Source organism: Pangasianodon hypophthalmus, chromosome 12, assembly GCF_027358585.1.
Source record: "Pangasianodon hypophthalmus isolate fPanHyp1 chromosome 12, fPanHyp1.pri, whole genome shotgun sequence".
In the NCBI taxonomy this organism is placed as follows: domain Eukaryota; kingdom Metazoa; phylum Chordata; class Actinopteri; order Siluriformes; family Pangasiidae; genus Pangasianodon; species Pangasianodon hypophthalmus.
Window position 1 is genome coordinate 14,717,538 of NC_069721.1, and position 21,469 is coordinate 14,739,006.

At 40.3% G+C, this 21,469-nt stretch overlaps 1 protein-coding gene across 3 annotated transcripts in view; it reads left to right on the top strand.

The window, feature by feature from the left end:
- The window catches only part of ankfn1 (ankyrin repeat and fibronectin type III domain containing 1), a 67,700-nt gene extending 47,927 nt beyond the window's left edge, over positions 1–19,773 (top strand). For all 3 annotated transcript variants that reach the window (XM_053238803.1, XM_053238804.1, XM_053238805.1), the window contains exons 13-24: positions 725–815; positions 2,110–2,217; positions 6,022–6,121; positions 6,234–6,366; positions 6,680–6,796; positions 7,211–7,426; positions 7,611–7,777; positions 9,986–10,136; positions 11,999–12,167; positions 12,876–13,042; positions 15,261–15,471; positions 17,155–19,773. In XM_053238803.1, the coding sequence (XP_053094778.1) occupies positions 725–815; positions 2,110–2,217; positions 6,022–6,121; positions 6,234–6,366; positions 6,680–6,796; positions 7,211–7,426; positions 7,611–7,777; positions 9,986–10,136; positions 11,999–12,167; positions 12,876–13,042; positions 15,261–15,471; positions 17,155–17,864 (2,340 nt within the window). In that variant the 3' untranslated portion in view covers positions 17,865–19,773. The remainder of the gene's footprint in view (positions 1–724; positions 816–2,109; positions 2,218–6,021; positions 6,122–6,233; positions 6,367–6,679; positions 6,797–7,210; positions 7,427–7,610; positions 7,778–9,985; positions 10,137–11,998; positions 12,168–12,875; positions 13,043–15,260; positions 15,472–17,154) is intronic.
- The last annotated feature ends 1,696 nt before the right edge of the window (positions 19,774–21,469 follow it).

A 21,469-nucleotide genomic window follows, 5' to 3' on the forward strand; every position in this document is an offset into this window, starting at 1 on the left:
TTGAGTTAACATAATGTGGAATAACCCACAATTTTTAAGTGTACAATTTCATGACTGCCATTTAGTATCATATAGCCACATAAATTGAGTGAGCAATTACCTGTTGGTGCACAGTATGAAAAATCTTTTTTTTTGGTCTTTTCAGTTTCAACATACAGCTTTATATGAATGCGATCAGGTTCAACAGTCTACCGTTTCTGAATACGGAGAGCGTACTGTCTGTGTAAATAATTATGTATCTTTTAACCTTGCCGTGTCTCAGTATGGTCTCAAATGACTAAAATATGATTAAACTATTATTTATTTGCGTCAAAAAGACTAAGACTGGAACGAAATACAGATTAGCTGCTAAAATTAACGCTGCCGAGCAGCACAACAGTCTAAGGGAGATTGCAAGAGTGTCATAGTCATCTGTAGATAAGAGTCCACAATTCCTCTCTCCCTTGTCAATAAGAGTCAAGCACGTATTAGCCTCAGCTTTCAAGAGTTGTAGCTGTTAAGTGATAGAAGAGATCTAGCTAGCGGGTGGGATGGAGGTATGACTAAAGTAGGCATAAATTGGGTAAAAAAAAAGTAACATTTTCATTGCAAAGCTTGCAAAATGTAATATGTTTAGCAGTTTCTAGAGCCACTTAAAAATTTCAAGTGATTTTTGATAAGAAAGCTCCAATAATGTAATTTTATTGCAGCTGAAGAAGAACCAATTTGCTTGTGTTTGTTGCAGGGGAGGCAATACTATGTTCGGGTATCTGCCTACAACATGAAGGGCTGGGGGCCATCACAACTCTCTCAACCTCCTTGTGCTGTTCCCTCCAGTAAGTGAACACTTGTTTACTGCCATGATATCTATCTGTGCTGATATCATACACAGTCATGATGAACTCAGATATGATGGAGTATGTCACTCGAATACAACACAGTTTTAGACTACTTTTGCATTTATAATTAAAAATATGGAAAAGAGAAATGTTTGTCGGAGCCGTTTTTGCTATATATCCTTGAATGTAGAACCTCTGCGATTTTACGACTGTCACGACTTACTTGCTTTTGCTATTCATCATGTCTGGCCTCGAGGTGCTTCTTTATAAGCAGCACTCAATAAAAAAAGGCAATCTGTCATTGCTGTTAGAGCTGGCTAGCTATTCATGAGCAGATGACAAACAATTCATTAGAAAATTCACTGAGACTCGCTGAGTGTTAAGATTTGGCCGTATAAATGTTTTGTATCCCTACAGTTTTTATTAAAAACCTTCTGTGAAAACACGATCTCTAATGTTTAATGATAAAAAAAAGTGTTTAATGTTGTTTGCACTGCACATACATGTAGTCATTTGTCTCTTAAAGTACTATTTTCTGGATTGTGGGCTGCAAATCTCGAGGGGCTCGTTGAGTTTTAAACATTGCTTGGCAAATCTGATTTGGTGGTCTGACGTTTTATGTTCACATTAATTTGTCATGAGGCGTAAACCCGCATCAGGTCCAATCAATCTCTCCGTTTACAGAACAAATGATAATTGTTCTCGTGTGTACAGAGTGACAGAAAATATATAGGCCATTTATTCTGATGTGTAATGTCTTGTTTTAGTCCAGCTCAGATGTTTCTACTAATATTTTCAATTCAGTTACTCGAATAATCAGGCATTATGCTAATTTTGTTTTGGATGATCCACTTTTAGCCAGGCTTTAAACAAATTCACGGGAGCTTCTGTGCAGGGCGCCTCATTTGCATTTGCTAATTCACAGAGAGCCTTTCATAGTGTAAAGCTGACATGATGCTGTCTCTGTATTTGCTGCAGTTCATTTGTGTTTTAATGACTGAGTAAGTAGGCAGCAGATCTACAGTCTGCATGCAATTTTGCATATCGTTCATTTTTTGTCATTAACAAAAATTTTTACACCCAAAATAAACTAGCAAACTATAAGTAATTTTTTAATCATAAAATAAAAATTCCTGACCAAATATTTAACGTTTTTGTGGTAGTGTGGATTTTAAACACTATGTTTATACTAAGGGCAGATGGTTTTTCAGGGGGCAGAATAACAAAATCTCTGAGGTGTAATATGAACTCTGTGTGTGTGTGTGTGTGTGTGTGTGTGTGTGTGTGTCAGACTGGAAGGAGAGCGATGGTAGAGAGTCCCGGCGGAGAGGGCACATTGAGGCCATGGAGAGACTGCTCCAGCAGGTCCGCGCCACACACCAACACTACAGCTGTGGAGGTACATATACACACACCCACACACACACTCTACTCTCCTATAGACTCTTACTCATAGTACACGTTCAGAGCTCTTTCTGGCTTTTTCTCTCTCACTGACTCAATCACTCACTCCACATTGTGTGTGCTGTGGTGCATGAACATTTTTTGTCTGTCATAATTGCTGTATTGATGATTTAATAATTTTGTGTGTCTGTCTGAGGTCTGAGCTAGGAGTAGCTCTCTTTGTGTGGTCTTAGTGTGTGCTTTAGTATCACATACATTTTTTTTTTTTTTATGAAGTAATGATTTCTTTTTTTTTGCTTATAACATGTTAGAAAATATAGTCCTGGTTAAGTGTATGAGATAAAACCAAAAGCCTTCTTGTTTCCTAAAATATATTTAACAACCTATTTTCCAGGTTGCTCATACGAGGTACAAGGATTTCTTGATGTATATCAAATAGTTATGTATCTGAGTCTCGGTCAACATTAAAATCTGGTTAAAACCGGAAATTCTCAGCTTATTCTCAGTTATTTATTTAGCATAATATTCAACTATTGCTATGAATCATTCAGTTACTACTGTGAAAGTAATAAGAAAAGGAATATAGTTAACGATACTAAGGAACGCAAGTCTAGACCCGCCGACTTGTTGGTCCCAGGAATTTATAAAGTTAATAAACTCACAAAATATGACTTACACTATTTCAAAACAGTAAGTAAAGTAAGTAAGTAAATGCCAAGCACAGATGTACTTTATGTTAGGTTATCATAAGCGCATCCACATTTACTCATATAGTTTTGCAATTCTGACATTTTGGCTCAAATATTGAGACCTTGATTAGAGCTAGATTAGTGTTAGGTTGCATTGTTTCATAAGTTAATTCTTTTGTACCTTATATTCATAATTTCTAATGAATATTTTCAAGCCAGTTTTTTTGCATTCAAGAGAAAATAAGCCAGTGCTGGCTATAGTTTGCTTTACAATGCCTGCTCTCCCACGCTGTTCCAGAAAATCATGGTTGTGCAGACACACATCTTTTCTGTTGTGTCTTGATTGTACTGCAGCTATAAGAGGAGTGACATTAGTTTGAAGAGCTCAGATGGTGAATGCAGAAATGACCTCATGCTCATCAACTGTGTTTTTCACCCAGCTTTTTTTTTTGTTGTTTCTCTCACCCGTTCCTTTCTTCTTTTTATTGTGTTTTTCATCTCCTCTTTACAACCCTCATAAGACTCTCACTCTCTTTTTCTGAGTTCTCTCTGCACACTCACGAGGACCGCTTTCTGCCTCCTCGTCTTCCTCTCGTTTCTCTTCAAGCCTCACTTCTTTCGCTAGATTAACTTGATATTAAAGTGGAAAAATGATGCGTGCTAAAAATGTTTTCACTCTGCGCTTTAGGCATCCAAAGTAGTGTGAATGTGCTCTGTCAGCCTCGAGTGGACCTGCTGGGAGAGACAAGAGCAGAGTTCAGGAGATTGTGTACATAAATAATCTTTTAATACATCTATCCATTTTGGATTGCACACGTTTATGCGGCTGAGCTTGCATACTGTAGCTTTGTAAATCAGAGCGCAAACACCTTTCCAGATTAGCGAGGCTGGATGCTGTCTATACGTGAGAAGAGCAGTGCCAGCTTTGGCCTGTCGCCCACTCCCTAATCCAGAAGTCGGCGAGAACGGCATAGAGGAGTGTTGTTCACTGTGCTGACAGTAGCTCAGAGCTCACAAACACCAACTTCATTAGGCAGCTATGTGGGCCGCCACTGGTGGGGGGTGGGGGGGTGGGGGGCTGGGTGAGTGAGAAAAAAAAAGAAGTCTGCATCACTCATCTGTTTATGAGTCAACACATGAGTCAATGATGTCAGGGGGGATGGCTGCCAGAGTCTCAAACAACATTATACTGGATAATTGATTCTAGAAGAAAAAGTCTATTTGAGAGTTGTTTATGGTAAGTGTTTTTCCCCCATCATGATTCGTGATGTTTAAGGATTTGCACTGAAATGTAGAAAAACAGAAAATCGCCTCCCACTACGTCTGACAGAAAACCCCCTCTTACGTTCACGCTTCAAGTAGAATTAAGCTTTTAGAGCTGTCTGATTTTGAGTGCTCGAGACATAGTACTCTCTCACGTCTGTTTGTCTCACTGAGCTGTGAGTGTGTGTGTTCTGTGCTCGCAAGCACATATGCTGGAAGAGGTTGCTGTATTTACTCAGTTTATTTTTGGAGAGATGGTGTTTGAAAATAAATCTGCAAAATTAATCAGCGCTGGTACAATGCCACCACTATAAAAACCACGGCAAAAAATGCTGCTCATTTAAGGGGAGGTTATCTTAATTTATGATGTGTATATGTGGAGCTGAGAGGGTGCTCACAGAACGAGGGGTGTGTGCGCTACACACAGCTCTCTGTGTTCCACATGAGACACAGTGACACCCACACACATGCGTACACACACACACACACACATACACACACGCCTCCTCAGCTGTAAGCTGCTACTGCGAGCAGGCGCCTGGAAAGTCTTGCAATGGTCGTTATGGATGAGCTTGCAAGCTTCACATATGTTAAAAAAAGCCTGTTCTGACCTTCACTAAATTACTTAGAAAATGGAGAAATGCTACCAGCAGTACTCCACTCAGCTCACACACATTCTCACTCACCTCTTTTCATGGTTACACACCATGTGTACAGCAGACAGATGGATTGCCAAGTCATTAATCAAACGTGATCCATTTTTTATTTTCATAAATGAAAAAGCATTTCTATATTTATTTGGGGTGACAGTTTGGCGGCACAGGAGGCCAGTGCACTCATGTCGTATAATCCAGTTGTCAAAGTCAGTTAACCTCCAGAGCGAGAAATACAAATTCAGAGGCTGTGTTATCAGCACATTCGGCAGCGGCAACAGTAGCCATGCTTACTGTGAGCTTCCTCTTTGCTAATTCACTACAGCTTTCTCATATGCTGGACATAAAGCCTGTAGTGTCACATATGGATAAGTACCATGCCGTAGGAGTCTCAGGATGGTATATGTTCTGTCCTTAAAGTTAAAGCAAATAAATCGAGCTTTTGAAATAAATGCCCTTGTCAGTTTCCTTGTTTTATTTAAATATTACAACAAAATCATAGACAAAGCTCTTTTGGGGCTTGTATTACACACTAGTCCATATGCGGGCTAATAGCGGTGTATAAATGGAAAGTTCCCCCTTGTCTACCCCCCTCCCATGGAGACAGCGAGACTAGAGCTAGCGTGATTAGTCTTGTGGTGACTGGGTCTTTCTGATGGCCACTTGCATGCTGTAAACAGCTTCTCAGCCTCCCGAATTGTTCAGTCTGCCGCACTGTTTACACGGGGGGCAATTATGTGACGCTTAATTTCATGAAAACAGGGTCGTCTGAAGATAGGCATCACTGAAAGGACCACTGATAGGACTGCATTTGAAGCAGGAGATACGCAGCTCAAAAGTTGTAGATAATACTTCTTTCTGTGGCGTGACCCTCCTGACCTTCTCGATTTAGCAGCCCTGAGGCGCACTCTCACACGATGCACCTCTGTTTCACCTATTTTTGTTTCACGCCACACGCACACCTCACGCTGTCTTAGTCGGCCTCCAGACATGTTTGCATTTCTCTTTTGTAACAACAGCACGCGAAAGATACAAAAGCAGCTTCATAACATTGCCCTACTCAACCTTCTTCTTACATGTCGTGCTTCTGTTTATTGTTCAGTTCAATGTTTTTGCTTCCAAAAGGAGTCTCTGGTTCAGTCTGTTCCTGGTGTGCGTATGTGAGCAGTGACCTTACTTACCTTTTCTTCTCAGACACGTCAAAGCTGCAGAACCCCAGTCGCAAGCAATCGGTCTCTAGAAGCCTGAAACATCTCTTTCATTCCTCCACTAAATTTGTCAAAACTCTCAAAAGGTCAGTATACTTTATGTGCTTAAATCAGCACTTATGGTGACATGTGTTACTGCCTTCTGTCATTCTGGGTAATCCCTCATGCACCGAGTATGTGCTCTCGCCTGGGCTCTAGGGGGATCTACATAGCCGCAGTGTTTTATCATAAGGACAGTCTGCTGGTGACTAATGAGGATCAGATACCCATCGTGGAGGTGGAGGACTCCTACAGCAATTCCCTCATGCAGGACTTTCTGTGGTTTACCAAGGTATGACAAACACTCCAGCTGACCGCTACGCCTGGGTAATGGAAGGAGCAGAATGACTCTAGTTAAGTAATGGCACGTTTGTTGGTATTTTTACAAGCATGGATTATTGCACAATGACAGACATGTCAAAATATTCAGCCAAGGTTTATTCTATTTTTAAAATGATCATATTAAAGCAAATTAATGTGTGCTGTTCCATTCTGCTCAGTGATGTATCATGATTATACGATTCCTCCACTAAATCTGTCAAAGCAAAACTAAGTTCCATTGGTCGTGCATTCAATTTTCCAATGATAGTACATATGCTTTACAGCTTTCGTGTATGTGGGAGGATGTCCGATGGCTCAGGCAAAGCATGGCTATTTCCTCCTCGTCCTCGTCCACGCTGCAGTCCAGGCAGAAGATGCTGGCTGCCGCCGGCCAGCTACAGGTCTGCCAGCCTTCAATTAGCCTCTCTAGCATCGAATTAGCCTAATGCAATTGTAGTCTCACAACACAGTAATTGAATTGAGTCTGAAGAGCCACAGTGAGAAATTTTGAACTTTCTTTTCTTTTTTTTCTTTCTTTTTTTTTTTTTTGCTTGGTGCACGTGTAGGCGGCTGTGCAGTTTGTGTGTACAACTGTGTGAAACGAGGCAATTATAGCTGCTGCTCCCGAACAGTTTGAGCTATTTATTCCAAAACCACTCATGATTAAGAGCTGACTCTTACTGCACTTTTGTACCCACTTCTTTTGTTAGCATTGTAGACCCACGAAGCACATAAGAGCACTGTTAAGCCAGTATTGTAATATTCTAGAGTACATGCTTTCATAATCACAGCTGTGCGTCTTTCCGTCCACACAGAACCTTCTGGGCACGCACAACTTGGGCCGCGTCCACTACGAGCCTATTAAAGACCGCCATGGCAATGTGCTGCTGGTGACAGTCAGGGAGATGGACAGCTCCTATTCGTTCTTCAACGGGAAGTGGATGCAGGTGTCCAAACTGCAGAGCCAGAGAAAGTCTCTGTCCACCCCTGAAGAGCCTTATGCCCTGGACATCCTGCTCATCACCATACAGGTACAACTTGACTCTGTTCAGTAACGCTTGGATTAAGTGGAGTTTGACGAAATTCCTGCTGTAGCAGAAAAAGACTTTTAGTATTTGCACTTCACTAATTTAAAACCTGAGCATGTTTACAGTTCAGATTACTATAAGCTTTTATTAATGAGTGAGTGAGCTGATATGCACAACGTGTAAACAGGACATCCTGGCGTATCAGCGGCGAAGTCAGCACCGTCTCTCTCCAGGCCTGTATCTGGGCTACTTGAAGCTCAGCAGCTCTGTGGATCAGATCAAGGTGCTGGTCCCACAGCGAACACCCAGCATGCTTTGCCATTCCAGAATACGGGACAACTGGAATGTCTCCAGGTTAGCTCCATATTTCCTCCATACTTCACACTCAAATCTGTATATTTCTTATATAAATATAATTTATTTATTTTAACCTTGACTACATTGATCTTTTTTTTGTGATTGCATTTAAGCCTAGTGCACACTACATGATTGTAGCCACCAATTTCCCAGTTGTTGACTAATTTTGGTACTACCCCTACAGCTCGGTGACTACTTGCTGCTCCGCTCCCGCAGTGACCGCTCATGTAGTGCGAACGGTTCAGCAGCGATGATTTTCTCAGTCTGCAAGTGTTCACCACTTGCTCCAAGTATGTTTAATTTTCACAGTGATGAATCACATAGTTTGAACCCCTCTGTGGCTAGTAGCAAGAACAGAGCTGAGAAACAAGAGAGTCCGAGAAGAAATCAGATTCATCTGCTGAAATGCACAGCGGTTCCCTGAATCTAGTTTCTCATCCATCTATTTGTGTGGGATGGAGAGGGCAAAATGTAAGCACAGGAATAATGCCTTCTGTAAGAAATTATTCAGCATGTCATACCCAAATGCTTGTTGGGAACAGCAAAAATAAAATCAAACACAACCTGATTCCTGGTGAAGCACAGTATAAAAATAGCCTCTTTTTGTAGTATACTGCCAGTTCTTTTTTTCAGAGCAGACATTCCTTGCTCTTCTTTCTTGTTTCCATAAAAAATAGTGACAAAGTCACATGATACACAGCTCTCACATTTATTTTTGTGAGAAACCGGGATTTGCAAATCCAGTGCACTCATCTGGAATCAAAGATTATGTAGTGTGTGACCTTTATATGCGAGCAATCGTGTTGCGTAGTGTGAGCGCAGCGGAGATTTTGGAACTTGTGTAGTGTGCACCTGGCTTTAATGCACTAATGCACTTAAGACTCTTAGAATAAAAGTGAAATGAAATGAAATGGCAATGATGATGACATTCGATGTTATGATTGTGAACAATATTAATACCATGTTTCCACATTTCCACATTTTCTGCCTTTTTGATGAGGTTCTTACTAAAAATAAATCTAAAAATAAACATTTATTTTTGGAAACAGAGAAGACAGAATGGAAATTCAGGTAGTTTGTGATCAGATTAATAAATGACCCTCTCATGTATTAAGTGTAATATTCTTGCACACCCAAAAGAGATTTGTGTATGTCCGATGAATAAGTCCAGCAGTACATGCTGTATAACGCAGGACCAGACAAACAGATTCCTCATTGGTACATTGCATAAATGAGGAGTGCGTGTGCCTGTAAAGATGAAATATTGAAATGTGTCAAAGCGCTGGCTTGTCGTGGAATGCTCCCCCTCACCGCAGGAGCACATACTTTCTTGACGTGGTCATTTTTTATGAGCAAAACAAAACTCCTGTTTGTTTTTGTTCGGTAAAGGAGCTATTTATTTATTTTCATCTCAGGTCATGTTGTTGACCCCGGTAGGTAGGTCCAGACAGGGAGAGCATTATCCTGCCGCTCAGTGTGGTAGTAAAACTAAATTTACTATGGGGCCGGAGCGTGGAAGCTAGCGGGAGGCTCACACAGGATGATGCCCACTCACAGCTCGAGGAAAATCTCTGAAGCAAAGAAATTCTCTTTTTTCCACCAGCTTAGCCCCCAGACACTTATTTATCATTATGAGCTACACCAAAACGCTTCTTATTACACCATCTGTGGCTTATCAGCCTCTAGCTGTGCTGATGAGACACAAACGTTAGTCGAGAAAAGAAGCAGTGGCAGGTTTTTTTTTTTCTCAAATGTCAGACATTCCCACCTCTTTGATGCCAAGTGGTAGTATTCTCACTGTTAAATGCCTTGCATGTTAGAGATTATAAGAATGAGCTGTCTGTTACCCTCTAGGCATCCACATGTTCTCACACAGCTTTTCTATAAATTCTGTAAAGCATCCTGCTCAGTGTGAGGGTGGCACGAATAGAACTTTCCCACATTTTGGCTAAGAACGTTCAGACTGAAAATAATGGGGTGTCTAGTGGTTGGTGGCATTTTACTCACTCTCTGAGCCTTCGCTCTGCATATCAGGAACTGGTGTGGCTCCTTAACTGCTCACTTGCTTCTGGAAACTCCGCCGTCATGTAATGGGAGTGTGGAGTGGCGCAGTCTATAGTGGGCACCTCAGCAGAGACGGATGTGTCAATAGCGTTTTTCCGTGTGTGTATGTGTCTTTACTGAGTGCCATATCTTCCCACCCAGAGATGAGTGGGAATGGCTGAATGCCCTGTCTGGGCCTGAGGAGGTGGAAAGAGCAGATCAGGCAGCAGACTGCAACGCTCCCTTGCTCTTCTGCGAGCTCCAGACAGCCATTAAGAATCTGCTGCGCCAGATCAATCTACCTCTGCACCAGGTACTAAACACAAAAAGGTGACCTTTATTCTGGTATGTCAAAAGAACAATAGCACGGGAGTACATGTAATAATCTCATGGTTATGAAGGTTGAATGACATCTAATTCTATTAAAATGTAAGTTTTTCACTCTGATGTATAAACATAGTGTGTTTGATCATGTCTGTGAGTTGCACAATGAATGACTGAAGGCACTCATCATCTGCTACACAGCAGGTTTGTTTGTTTGTTGGTCCTCTAATGAACTACAAAGGTGCCAACATCAACGGTTTCGCTGTAGCATTTACAATTTCTGACCTCTTGCCATGGCGATACAGGAGACACCTGTAAACTACGTGACTCAGCTGAAGCAGTGGTCTGTAATCCAGTGGTAATGCCAATTTCCTGAACTGAAAAGTAGAATTCACTAGTAGCAGTTAGTTTCAATTCATGCAGACTTTATCTAGGTGAACTCTGACCTGTGAATTCACAAGCCTCTGTCTTTTGGGCCATATAGAAAAAAGAAGACACGACTGTAGTCTGTTTGGTCATTAAAAAACAGAGGAGGTTCTTATTATTAAGTAGTGCGCACACCAGACTATGTTTCAATGTTTTCTTACTGTTGCTTGGAGCACATCTGAAAAAAAAAATCCCATCCCATCCATCATCATACTCTTGGTTTTTTTTTTTGTAAAATTCAGTTATTTTTCTCTCTGCCTGCTAGTATTTTCTTGTTAGCGATGTTGGCACCTCTGGAACGATGAGTAATTCTTGGGAGACTGTTTGTAAAGGGCTCTGATTCTCACACCATTCACCAATTCAAAAAGAATTTCTGTGTGTCCCTGTACTGAGAAAAGAACATAAAATCTGTTTACTCAGTACAATCCTATAATGGAAGCCTACTGGTATGTGTCCATGTCCAAGTTCACCACCCTGCATGCTATTCATGCCACTGGAGAGCTCAGTGTCTGGCACTTGCAGTGTGGAAAAATCTGGCTCGTGTGCAGCAGCATCAAAGGTTTAGCAAAGCTCAGCTTCGTGCAAATAAGTGTGGTCACCGCATTGCATTCAACCAACCAACCAATCAAGGGTAGACTTGTGTTCTTCACAAATGTCACAAGCTATAATTCACCATAAGCAAATCCATAAACGCCTAACAGTTTTTGCACTTCATTGATAGACATGTAAATGTGTATCTCTGCAACTCTTCATGAAAAACTTTCACACACGGGAACAATGCAGTGAAAAGTCATTTCAGGTTTCTGCAATGTTTTTTGGCATCCATGTGCCATCAGACCCACACAATTACATTAAGTAAAACAAAAACACATTTTTTTTCCTCTGAAAAAAATGACCAATTATGCAGATTTAGATCTTAATTAACACATACCTTTGAGTAACTTATGAACACATTCTACAAAACATAGTTTCCCAAAACTGTTTATTGCCCTTAGACTTCCATTATCAGCGAGTTTTGAGTAAACATCCTTTTGGGTTCTTTTCTCGGTACAGAGTAATGTGTTAAAATTCTCGTCTGTGATAATCAACCACACACTCCAGATGTGGTAAATAGAGATTAGGCTGAAAAACACTGGCGTATTCATGTGAAGCTGACATTTAGGCATTGTTTTCTAAGTTGAACGTAAAAATATAGGAATAGCTAGGAAATATTTTTGAATCTTGCACTTCTCTTTGCAACAATTGTGTTAATTGTTAATAATTGTGTTAATTGTTCGGCGCATCTTTTACTTGCACCCATGTTTATTGAAAAGCATTGCCTCTGATTTTTGTTGGCCACTAAGCTAAAATGGCCTGCCATTGTCTCACTTAAACTGAAAACTGTGTGTGTGTGTGTGTTCCTTTGTGTGTCTATTTCTTGCACAGGCTAAGCACTTCCGTCTCTACACACAGGAGGTGCTCGAGTTGGGTCACAATGTGTCCTTTCTTTTGCTGCTGCCTGCCTCAGACGCCGTGTGCACTGCCCCGGGCCAGACCAATCCCTACACACCCCACTCGGGCTTCCTCAACCTCCCTCTTCAAATGTTTGAGCTCGGTACACTGGCTTCTGTTTCAAGCTCTACAATATTAGCTCAGTTGGCCTTATAAAATCCACAGATTCCTTTCTCCCCCCCTCCTCTGCGTCCAATCATACTCCCAGCGGAGCCTCACTAAATCACACAGACCCACAAATACACACGCCAGCAGGGGAGCAGTCTGCTTTGTGGCTAGCCAAATACCCCCTCCCGCCCCAGACTGGGTAAAAATGAAGAAAGGTTAAACAAGTAATTGATATTGTAATTGAACCAGATCTGTGCAAACACCACTAAATCATTTTTATTTCAATCAGCCTGTGAATTTGTGTGAAGAATCAAATCTTGTTGATGTGCAAAGCCATGCTTGTAATTTAGAATGCTCAGTTACTTGTTTGGCTGATGGTTTGATGTTATTTGGACAGTTTTGAACAGCTCTGTTTGAAATATGATCATATGGAGCAGATTCTATCTAAATACATGTATAAACCACCCACAGATTTCCATTAAAGGCAAGACTTTTCAAAGAATTGTCAATGTTCTTGGTAAATTAATTATAGCCTCACTATGTACTTGAGTCTTTGCAAGATAATTTAGAAGGATTCAGTTTTTTTCAAAGCAAAAAACTGACTAAATAAACTGAGATTCTGATGTAGCTGGCTATTATACATTATGTAACACAACATTACTGAATTACTTCTGTTTTTTTCTCTCCATGTCTCTGTGTTCAGTTCACTTCTGTGCATATAAGGAGAAGTTCATTAGCCTGTACTGCCGCCTGTCCTCTGTGCTTGACCTGGACGCCTTGATAACCCAGCAGGCTTTGAGAGAGGCCATAACAGATACTGAACTGTCCATTGCTAAACAAAGACACCAACATATACTTGACTATATTCAGGTATTACTACTGCACACTTGGCTTCACAACATTCTGATTTAGTCTTTTTTTGTCACACATTTTATCACGCATCTATGACTCCAACGGCAGCAGTGAGATTTGACGAAACGTGATTTGTTACACAGTGGTGATTACTGTTACACGTATTCCCAGACACACCGATGTGTGCGAAATGTCAAACTACAAAAACAACTTAAGCTAATAATCCAATTAGAATAGTTTATTGATGTTGTAAAGTATAACTACTAGACATATAAACTGTAAAATGGCTTGTTTTTCTTGTGTAGAAATTTCAATACGAGCTTAACAGAGTCTCGCTACAGGACTTGAAAGAGAGCTGTCTGTTCAGTGCACTGGGCTGAAATAATCCCTCTTCGCCACCACGGTCTGGACTATTAATTGAGATTGACCACAAAACCACAAGAGTGTTTGTGTGATGTCGGATCCAAGAGGCTGTGGAAAAAAGTGGCACACTGACCGCAGATTACACACTGCCTGAGAGTGGTGAAGGGAGAGAAAGAATACCAATCAATGTGAGGAACTGCGTGGCCTGTGTGTGGCTACGCAATGTGGCACCAATTAGCATAAACATTTTAATGTTCCACAGAGGAGCATGCAAAAAAAAGGGCCACATCTGTCAAAATGGCACATTAGCGCAAAGCACTTAAGGTTCTGCTCTGGTATGAGAGATGGATTTTTCCACTGTCAGGTCCTGTCGAGGAACTAGTACAGACTGACCACAAAAACATGCACTTTAAATATTTGAGCCATATCGTGTCATTCACAAGTGAAGATTCCGTGACATATTTCTTTTCTTAAGTGGGTACCTCAATCTCTTAATTTAACAGATTGGCTATTTTACTTGGGATAGGTTCAGTGTGTCATCCACTAAATCATCAAAAATTGTCATTGATCATCATAGCTTTTAGAACTCTTGTGGAGCCGTTTAATATGTGGAAGCTTTGCAATCTCTGAATCATTTCAGGTCAGCAGCAAGTACATGATGGCTCGGTGTTACAGATAGGGCTTGTTTTAAATCTGTTTAAAAAGAAAAAAGAAAAGCTTAGGAAATCTTAAACAGCTTAGAAATCATGTTGAATTTAGTTAGGAATAGAAAAACAAATGCACAAAAACAAGATCCTTATTCTAAAAAGCAGAAAACTAATGCTCTTGTATAGACTACAATATCCTTTGTGTACTTTCCCCCTATTTGCTGCAGTATCTCCAAGCCAACATCAAAATGAACACTGATTTGTTGAATTGAGCTCTCTCGCAAGTGAAAGCTGCCCCTTCCATTTTATTTCACTTGTCGTATTCTAGTCCCTCCTTTTGTCATTAGAGCACCAGCATACTTTCCAAAGCAGTCATCCTCTGGTGTCAAACCTCATTCCCATAAGTTGAATTTCACATGACATTTGCAAGGAGGAGCTCAAATTGCAGCGTTTTTTTTTTTTTTTCATCTCCCCTGACTTTTTTTTTTCTCTACATTTTCCTCACCATTCTGAAACGAGTTCCTTGTAAATACAATTGCATAGTAAGTTTCAAGAATGGAAAATATGAAAGTGGGAATTGAGGAGATTCACTATGTGGAAGTCAACAGCTCTGATTGAAAACACATTCTGCTTTTCACTTTATTTTAGCACGGACTGAGGTTTATTAAACTTTGAAGATTCAAAGAGCCACTCTAAGGCACTCAGATTTAAAAAAATCTTTAAAAAAGGCTTGGTGGCAATCAAGACCTTGATAATTAATAGCTTCTAGCTGACATTTTTTATTAGAGATGTTATTTATGTGCCACTGAATAAATGTCAGACGTTTTGCACTAAAATAGATTAATAGTCTATATATATATATATAATCTAAATATATATAATCTAAATAAATATATATATATATATAATGGTGGAAAGTTGAATCTGCTTCTTATTCTGCATCTTATTGAGAGTAAAAAAACATTTATGGCTCAATATCTTAATATTACACACTGTCAGATAGTCCCTTATAGTTCTTAGGTCTTAGGTAATGTTTTGGCATTGATTTCTTTCATTGCAACTTGCCATTTAAATGCGGTTTTAGTGCACTCCAGATAACTCCAGATAAGCATCATTCAAAATAATGTTTTTCTCTTAGAGTGAGTTATTCTACCAGAGTGCAACTGGAAAGGCAATGAATGAAACCTCTCTTTTCACGATGGCATTATGAATGTGTTGTTTCTCAGCAAATGGACGAGATGTGGCGAGATATCCGGTGGATCACTGATGCCCTGCAGTATGCCCGCTATAAACAGCCTCTGGGTGGTGTGCCCATCACAAGGCTGGTGGATGCCAGCTCAGAACCTGTACCACAGAAGTATGACTCCATCTCTTCCAATGCAGACTACCTGCCTACTCCATCTCCCTCACCTGAGTTAAGAAGAAAGGCTACAGACGGTAAAACATGTTTGTTATTATATATATGCATGTATATCATATATATGGTGGTGTTTAATAATGACAGTATTTTAATGGGACATCTTACCAGAGACTTTAGGCAAGTGATTATTGTTGAACTGATACCTTCTAATAAGAATTAGTAACAGACCAAAGTAACAGTAACAGTAAGACCAAAAAAGCTAAATAAAATCAGAAAACATAACAGCAAACCCAAAACACATCGCAAATGTGAAAAGTTTACAGCAATCTCAGGAAAAAGAATTTCACTTTCTAGTTAGCCTAGTGAAAACAATTTATTGTGAAGTTACTGATGTTATTATAGTGAGGAGTAATTCTTTCTTTAGGTGGGCTTTCAGTGTTCACATATTCATATTATAATGTCATACTAAGTTGCTAGCACGTTTTAAATAATGTCATATGTGTGCCCTTGACAAAAATAAGCACAGTGCATTAGTTGATTTATTTATGCTAATATTTCCTTTTATTGTAAATACCCGCGGCTTCTCAGACTGACGCATGCTATAGACAAGTCAAGTCAAGTGGGTTTTTATTGTCATTCCTCTATATAGCTAGCTTGTATACATTGGAACGTTTCTCCAGGATATGGTGCGACACAGAGCAGTACACAAGACTACATAAAGTGCAATACACGACAGTGTGAGATGAGTGCAGAACAATAAATACACAGGACAATAAATACACAGAGCATGGGCTGTAAACTGTAAAATTTTGTAGTGTAGCAGCAATAAGTATAGCAGCAATATTGGCAGCAAGAAGGAGTTCCATAATAAAAAAGTGTCTGATGCAGCTTTGTAAAGTGCAGGTGTGCAATGTTTTTGAGTCACTCTGGGTTAGGTGTTTGACTAGCCCAGGTGAGCACTGGGAGGCAGCAGGGTGTTGAGTAATCTGACTGCCTCAGGGAAGAAACTGTTGTGGAGTCTGCTGGTGGTGGCACGGATGCTCCTGTACCTTCCGCCAGATGGCAGTTCGTGAGAGGGGTGAGAGGGGTCGTCTGCAATACTAGTGGCTTTGCGGATGCAGCGGTTGTTGTATGAGGTATCGAAGGTGGGTAGAGAGACTCTGATGATCTTTTCAGCCGTTCTCACAGTTCGCTCTAGGCTCTTGCGGAAGAAGGCTGTGCAGTTCCCATACCACATGGTGAGACAGCTGGTCAGAATGCTCTCTATCGTCCCTCTGTAGAAGATGGTGAGGATGGGAGGGGGGAGTTTGGCTCTCTTCAGCCTCCATAGGAATTGCAGGCGCTGCTGGCATTCTTGGCTAGGCAGGTGGTGTTGAGAGTCCAGGAAAGGTCCTCTGTCATGTGCACACTAAGAAACGTGGAGCTTTTGACTCTCTCCACAGTTGTTCCGCTGATGTGCAGTGGTGAGTGGTCTGCTCGGGTCTTCTTGAAGTCAGCAATCATCTCTTTAGTCTTATCAATATTAAGAGATAGAGTGTTGTCTCTACACCATTCTGTGAGCTGGTACACCTCCTCTCTAGCCAAAAGATTAAATGTTTAATACAGACTTTCCTTTTACATTTTGAGTTAATTTTGACGTTTCTGATTTTACTGTTATGTTTTTTTTGCCTGTTAACATGTTTTGCACTTATGGGCCACTATAGTTATGTGTACTGAAAATTAAAATGATCAGCACATTTTTTTTTTTCTTTTCATTCCAGACTCTCAGGCGGTCTCAGATGAAGAAGGCTGCTCTGAGGTCTTCCTTCCGACAGACAGCGACTATGACTCCAGCGATGCTCTGAGCCCACGAGATCTAGACCTGGTTTATTCTTCAGCCCAGGATCTATCCCATCAGGCTGTGCATACACTGAGCGGCAGCGCCCCTGATGTCCTGCAGATGCATGACCTCAAACCCAGCGCCTGCTCTAAGCTGATGCTGGAGACTGAATCCTTCACTAAAGACCTGGAGGAACTGTCCCTATCTTCTTACTCCAGCAGATCGTCAGAAAAGACGTCCCGCTACAAGCGCAAGCTGCTGTCTAGGAGCCAGCCCCAGAGGAGCTGCTTCAGCGGAACACATCGCTGGCTGAGGGTCCAGAGTGAGAACCAGACATCTTCACTTTCAGAGGGAGTTTACACCCGGCAGAGTGAGCTGGACCTGCCTCTAGAGCTCCCTGTCTCTTTCCCACACTCCTCCTACAGCATGGACGAGTGGAAGGGGAATAACAGGGAGAGCAAACCCACGGTGCGCAGGATCTTTGTGGAGTCGTGCAGTGAGACGTCCCCGAGCAGAGACGGTGCTCGATGGCCAGATGAGAAGGATGAGGAACATGGAGGAGCTGCAGCAGGAGAAACGACAGCTCAGGAAGTGGACTCGGATGACCAAACCAATGAGCTGGTTTCTGAAATACTCAGCAGCACTCTCTAAAATAAACCATCCTGCATTATTATATGTCATGTTGATGTGTTTTGTCATATTGCCACCAGACAGCCTCTAAGTGAATACAGTTATGGCATGCAGACTCTCTGTGTTGTAGTATGTGGAAAATTCGTTAATAGAATGTGCAGGAAGAAAAAATAAGTTGCTGGTCAACTCTGTAGAACTCAAACCGTGGCTATGACTGTTAATATACTTACTATTAATGCAACATGAAATAATGTGCTGCTTTAACCTTTGAACTTGAAACTGCCTCTGCATAGACTGATATGACAGGTGAAAGGTGAAAAGTAGTACTTAAATTCCCAGTCTTTAGAATCGGCTTTCAGGTTCAGTTCTTGCCTCTGGCACACACTTACTCTAACCTGAAAAATTCATTAGTGTCAGATATAATTAAAAGAGAATTTAGTCATGATCCGATGGTGCTGAATAGAAACAAACAGTTCACATTACTAAAGCATGGCTTCCAGGCACTTCTAAACCATTGAAAATGATCATGGGCTCAGAATCGTAAATTATCAAATCACCTTTATAAAGGGTCTTAAATGACTTGTTCTAGAAGGTGTGAGTGGATGAAAACCCTTTAGAAACATGCAGTGTGGGTATTTGGAAGCTTTTAACTTGTCCACTTTGTTTCAGAAGCGAAAGCTAGTGAACAGGCAGAGGTCTTTGATAACAAACAGCTCGACTTGCATTCAGTTTACCTCTTTCGAATGATTTGTAGTGTACATATTTTATTATCTGACGTGTCAACAGCGTGAAATGTCTGTCCAAGTTTCTTGGGGTGATCACTATCTTGCTGGCATTAAAACCACTCATGTTTTATGAACAGGCACATAAAAAGAGCACTTTAGAGACCTGTTTACATCCTTTATGCAGCAAATGCAAGTAAAGTTGACATTTTCGTTCTCCTGTTGGCCCTAGTAAAAATAAAACAGTTTTTTTTAAATATTTTTTTTTCATTTTGCTTTTAATTTTGGTACTGGACATTTGTACCACTTTATATGAAGGGTATGCACCACTTGGCGACTCTTGGTGTCTTCAAAGCCATAGAGATTTTAAGTGTATGGAGAATTATATTCTTAAAAAAACAATTCTGTCTGTGGATTCAGTACTGCACTGATAGTGGGGTTGTATACATTCAGCCACAATATATCTCTGTAAATTTATAACGGCTAATCCATGCAGTTTCACTTTAATAACAGTATGTAGAATAGACTGGATACTTAATATTGAAGTATTTAGAGACAAAGCGCTCTTTGTCAGGACAAAAGAGGCAACAAGGGCAGCTTATGTGAGCAACATAGTGAAATTGTCTGTTGCACTGTTATGACTTGTTGATGTTGCAGTGTATTACAAATATGTATTTGCACCATGGTTTCCTCAAAAAATGTTTCTACTGCACTTCTGTCCTTTTAAAGATTGAAATTGTTCCATGCTCCCAATTTCTGTACAGTGATGTCAGTTGAACTAATGATAAAATGCACTACTTTATCTTGTGTGTGTGTGTGTGTGTGTGTTTGGGCTCAGCCCTGAGTATTTACAGTATGTGTTCTGCCTGTTCCCTAATCAGTAATGCATTTAAGTAAAAATTCACTGCAATTACTTTTGTTTAAACAATTCTCATTCCAGATAAGGTTAAATGATACGTCTTTGTCATTATACCTTTATACTGTGCACACAGCAAGCCAAAAGCATTGAAGAGCATCATATCTGTATATTTTTGAATTATGCATTTATTGATCCAAATAATATATTTGTGTATCATATTTTTGACAGTTACTGTGTTTTATCCCTGTTTCTATTGTTACTCATTAGCTTTTGCAATGCAACTGAATCTGACCATGTGGCAGATGTGTTTATGAACTTACAAGCAGAAATAAATCACCAACTCATTGTAGATATGCTATGAAGTGTTCTTTGTCCGACATCACTTAAAAAAAAGATAATATCACTTATAACGTTACTTTTCATTACAGTCTCTTTCTTGACAGGAGTCGATTTATGAATGTTGGTACCTCTAAATGTATTATGTTCTAATAAAATAAATAAATAAATAAAATAAACTGGATTTTATTTATTTTTTTTTTTTTACGATTTTTGGTATAATATTTCTGGTGTAAGTTACTCTAAATTAGTTTGGGGCGATGGTACGATGCATCTACTACTGATGGACTCGGTGATATCAGCTGGAAAAAACTCTGAGTGTCCAAAGCGAATGAGAAAGGGAAAGAGGTCTGGAGGAAGAGAGAGTCTGTGTATATGTTTGCATTTAAAACTGAACTGACCTTAAGCCAGTTACAGTGAAACCATAGCTTGTAAATCGAGCGTTCAAATTGGTCTCCTGTTAGATCATCAAAGGTCTTGTTGAGGAATTAAACAAAAACAAATTACATTTTTATCTAGCTGGATCATGAAAGAATCAGGAATATTTGTGCCTCAACCTGGGAGGGCCTTTTGATCCATCAGTAAGATTGAGTGCACTTTGCATGGAGTGTGCGAGACCATTGATGCTCATTGTGACTGCATTTCAACCCCCCTTTCTTCAGATATTTCCATTTAAGTCAAAAGGTAAATAGGCCTGCTAATGAAATAATTCAAAATGCATAATAGTGCTAAATATGAAAAAGCGTTGTAAGTGATAGAATTAAATAATGCGATGTTTGATACTTAACAGAAACAGACAGCAGCCAATTTAATGACCCACTGTACAGCTGGACTGTAAATGATCCAGCCTATCATTATATTAAAGTATAGTTGTTTATGGTGGAAAAAAATACAGTAACAATCATGGTAGATTTTTTAACATTAGAATTATTACAGCATCTAAAGGGACTACAGAGTACACTTACTTTTTTAAAGATGCTTAATGTTAAACTTTGACAAATGGCCTGTATAATCAACTTCTGTAATATATCTTTGCCCATTGATGGACTTTTGATTCTTGTCCAAACTAGTTCAAACTATTTTGCAGTATTCGCTTCAGGGCAGGGGGCCACCAGTCCCCCTGTCACTACAGTTGGTTGGCACTCTTATCTTGGAAACATAATTTCACCCCATTTCCTTTGTCTCGAGTAAGACCTCACATCCTACTGGCGCCGGACGTATATTGTCACAGTATTAGGCCAGAAAATTACTCCAAGGTCAATTTAGACATTAAAGGGGAATACAGGAATATCGGAAACACCACCCAGAGGAGTTCCAAACACAGAGCCTTTTTAACCCTGCATGCCATCATGGCAGTTGCTTCTATTGCTGTTCTTTCAGCTGCTTAGTCTTGTGGAGTTAAGACTGAGACCACAGGCAGAAGTGTGTCAATTCAAACAGTTGTAAAAAAAAAAAAAAGTTCTAGTAAACTGTAAAATAGTTTTAATCATAGGTGCACCTCTGCGTCAGGTGTTAAAATGTGAATGGATGAGTTAAAGAATGCAGGACTGAAAATATTAACTGCATGCTGACCTGTCATGCATGTTGGTAAGGAAAATACAGATTTAATGAGACCCCTAGACTCTTTCTCTAGGTGTCACATTGGGACAGGTTGTGATAGTGATGTGCGCATGCACCCTGCGCGCCCCCCTCCATAATCCCGTCCACCC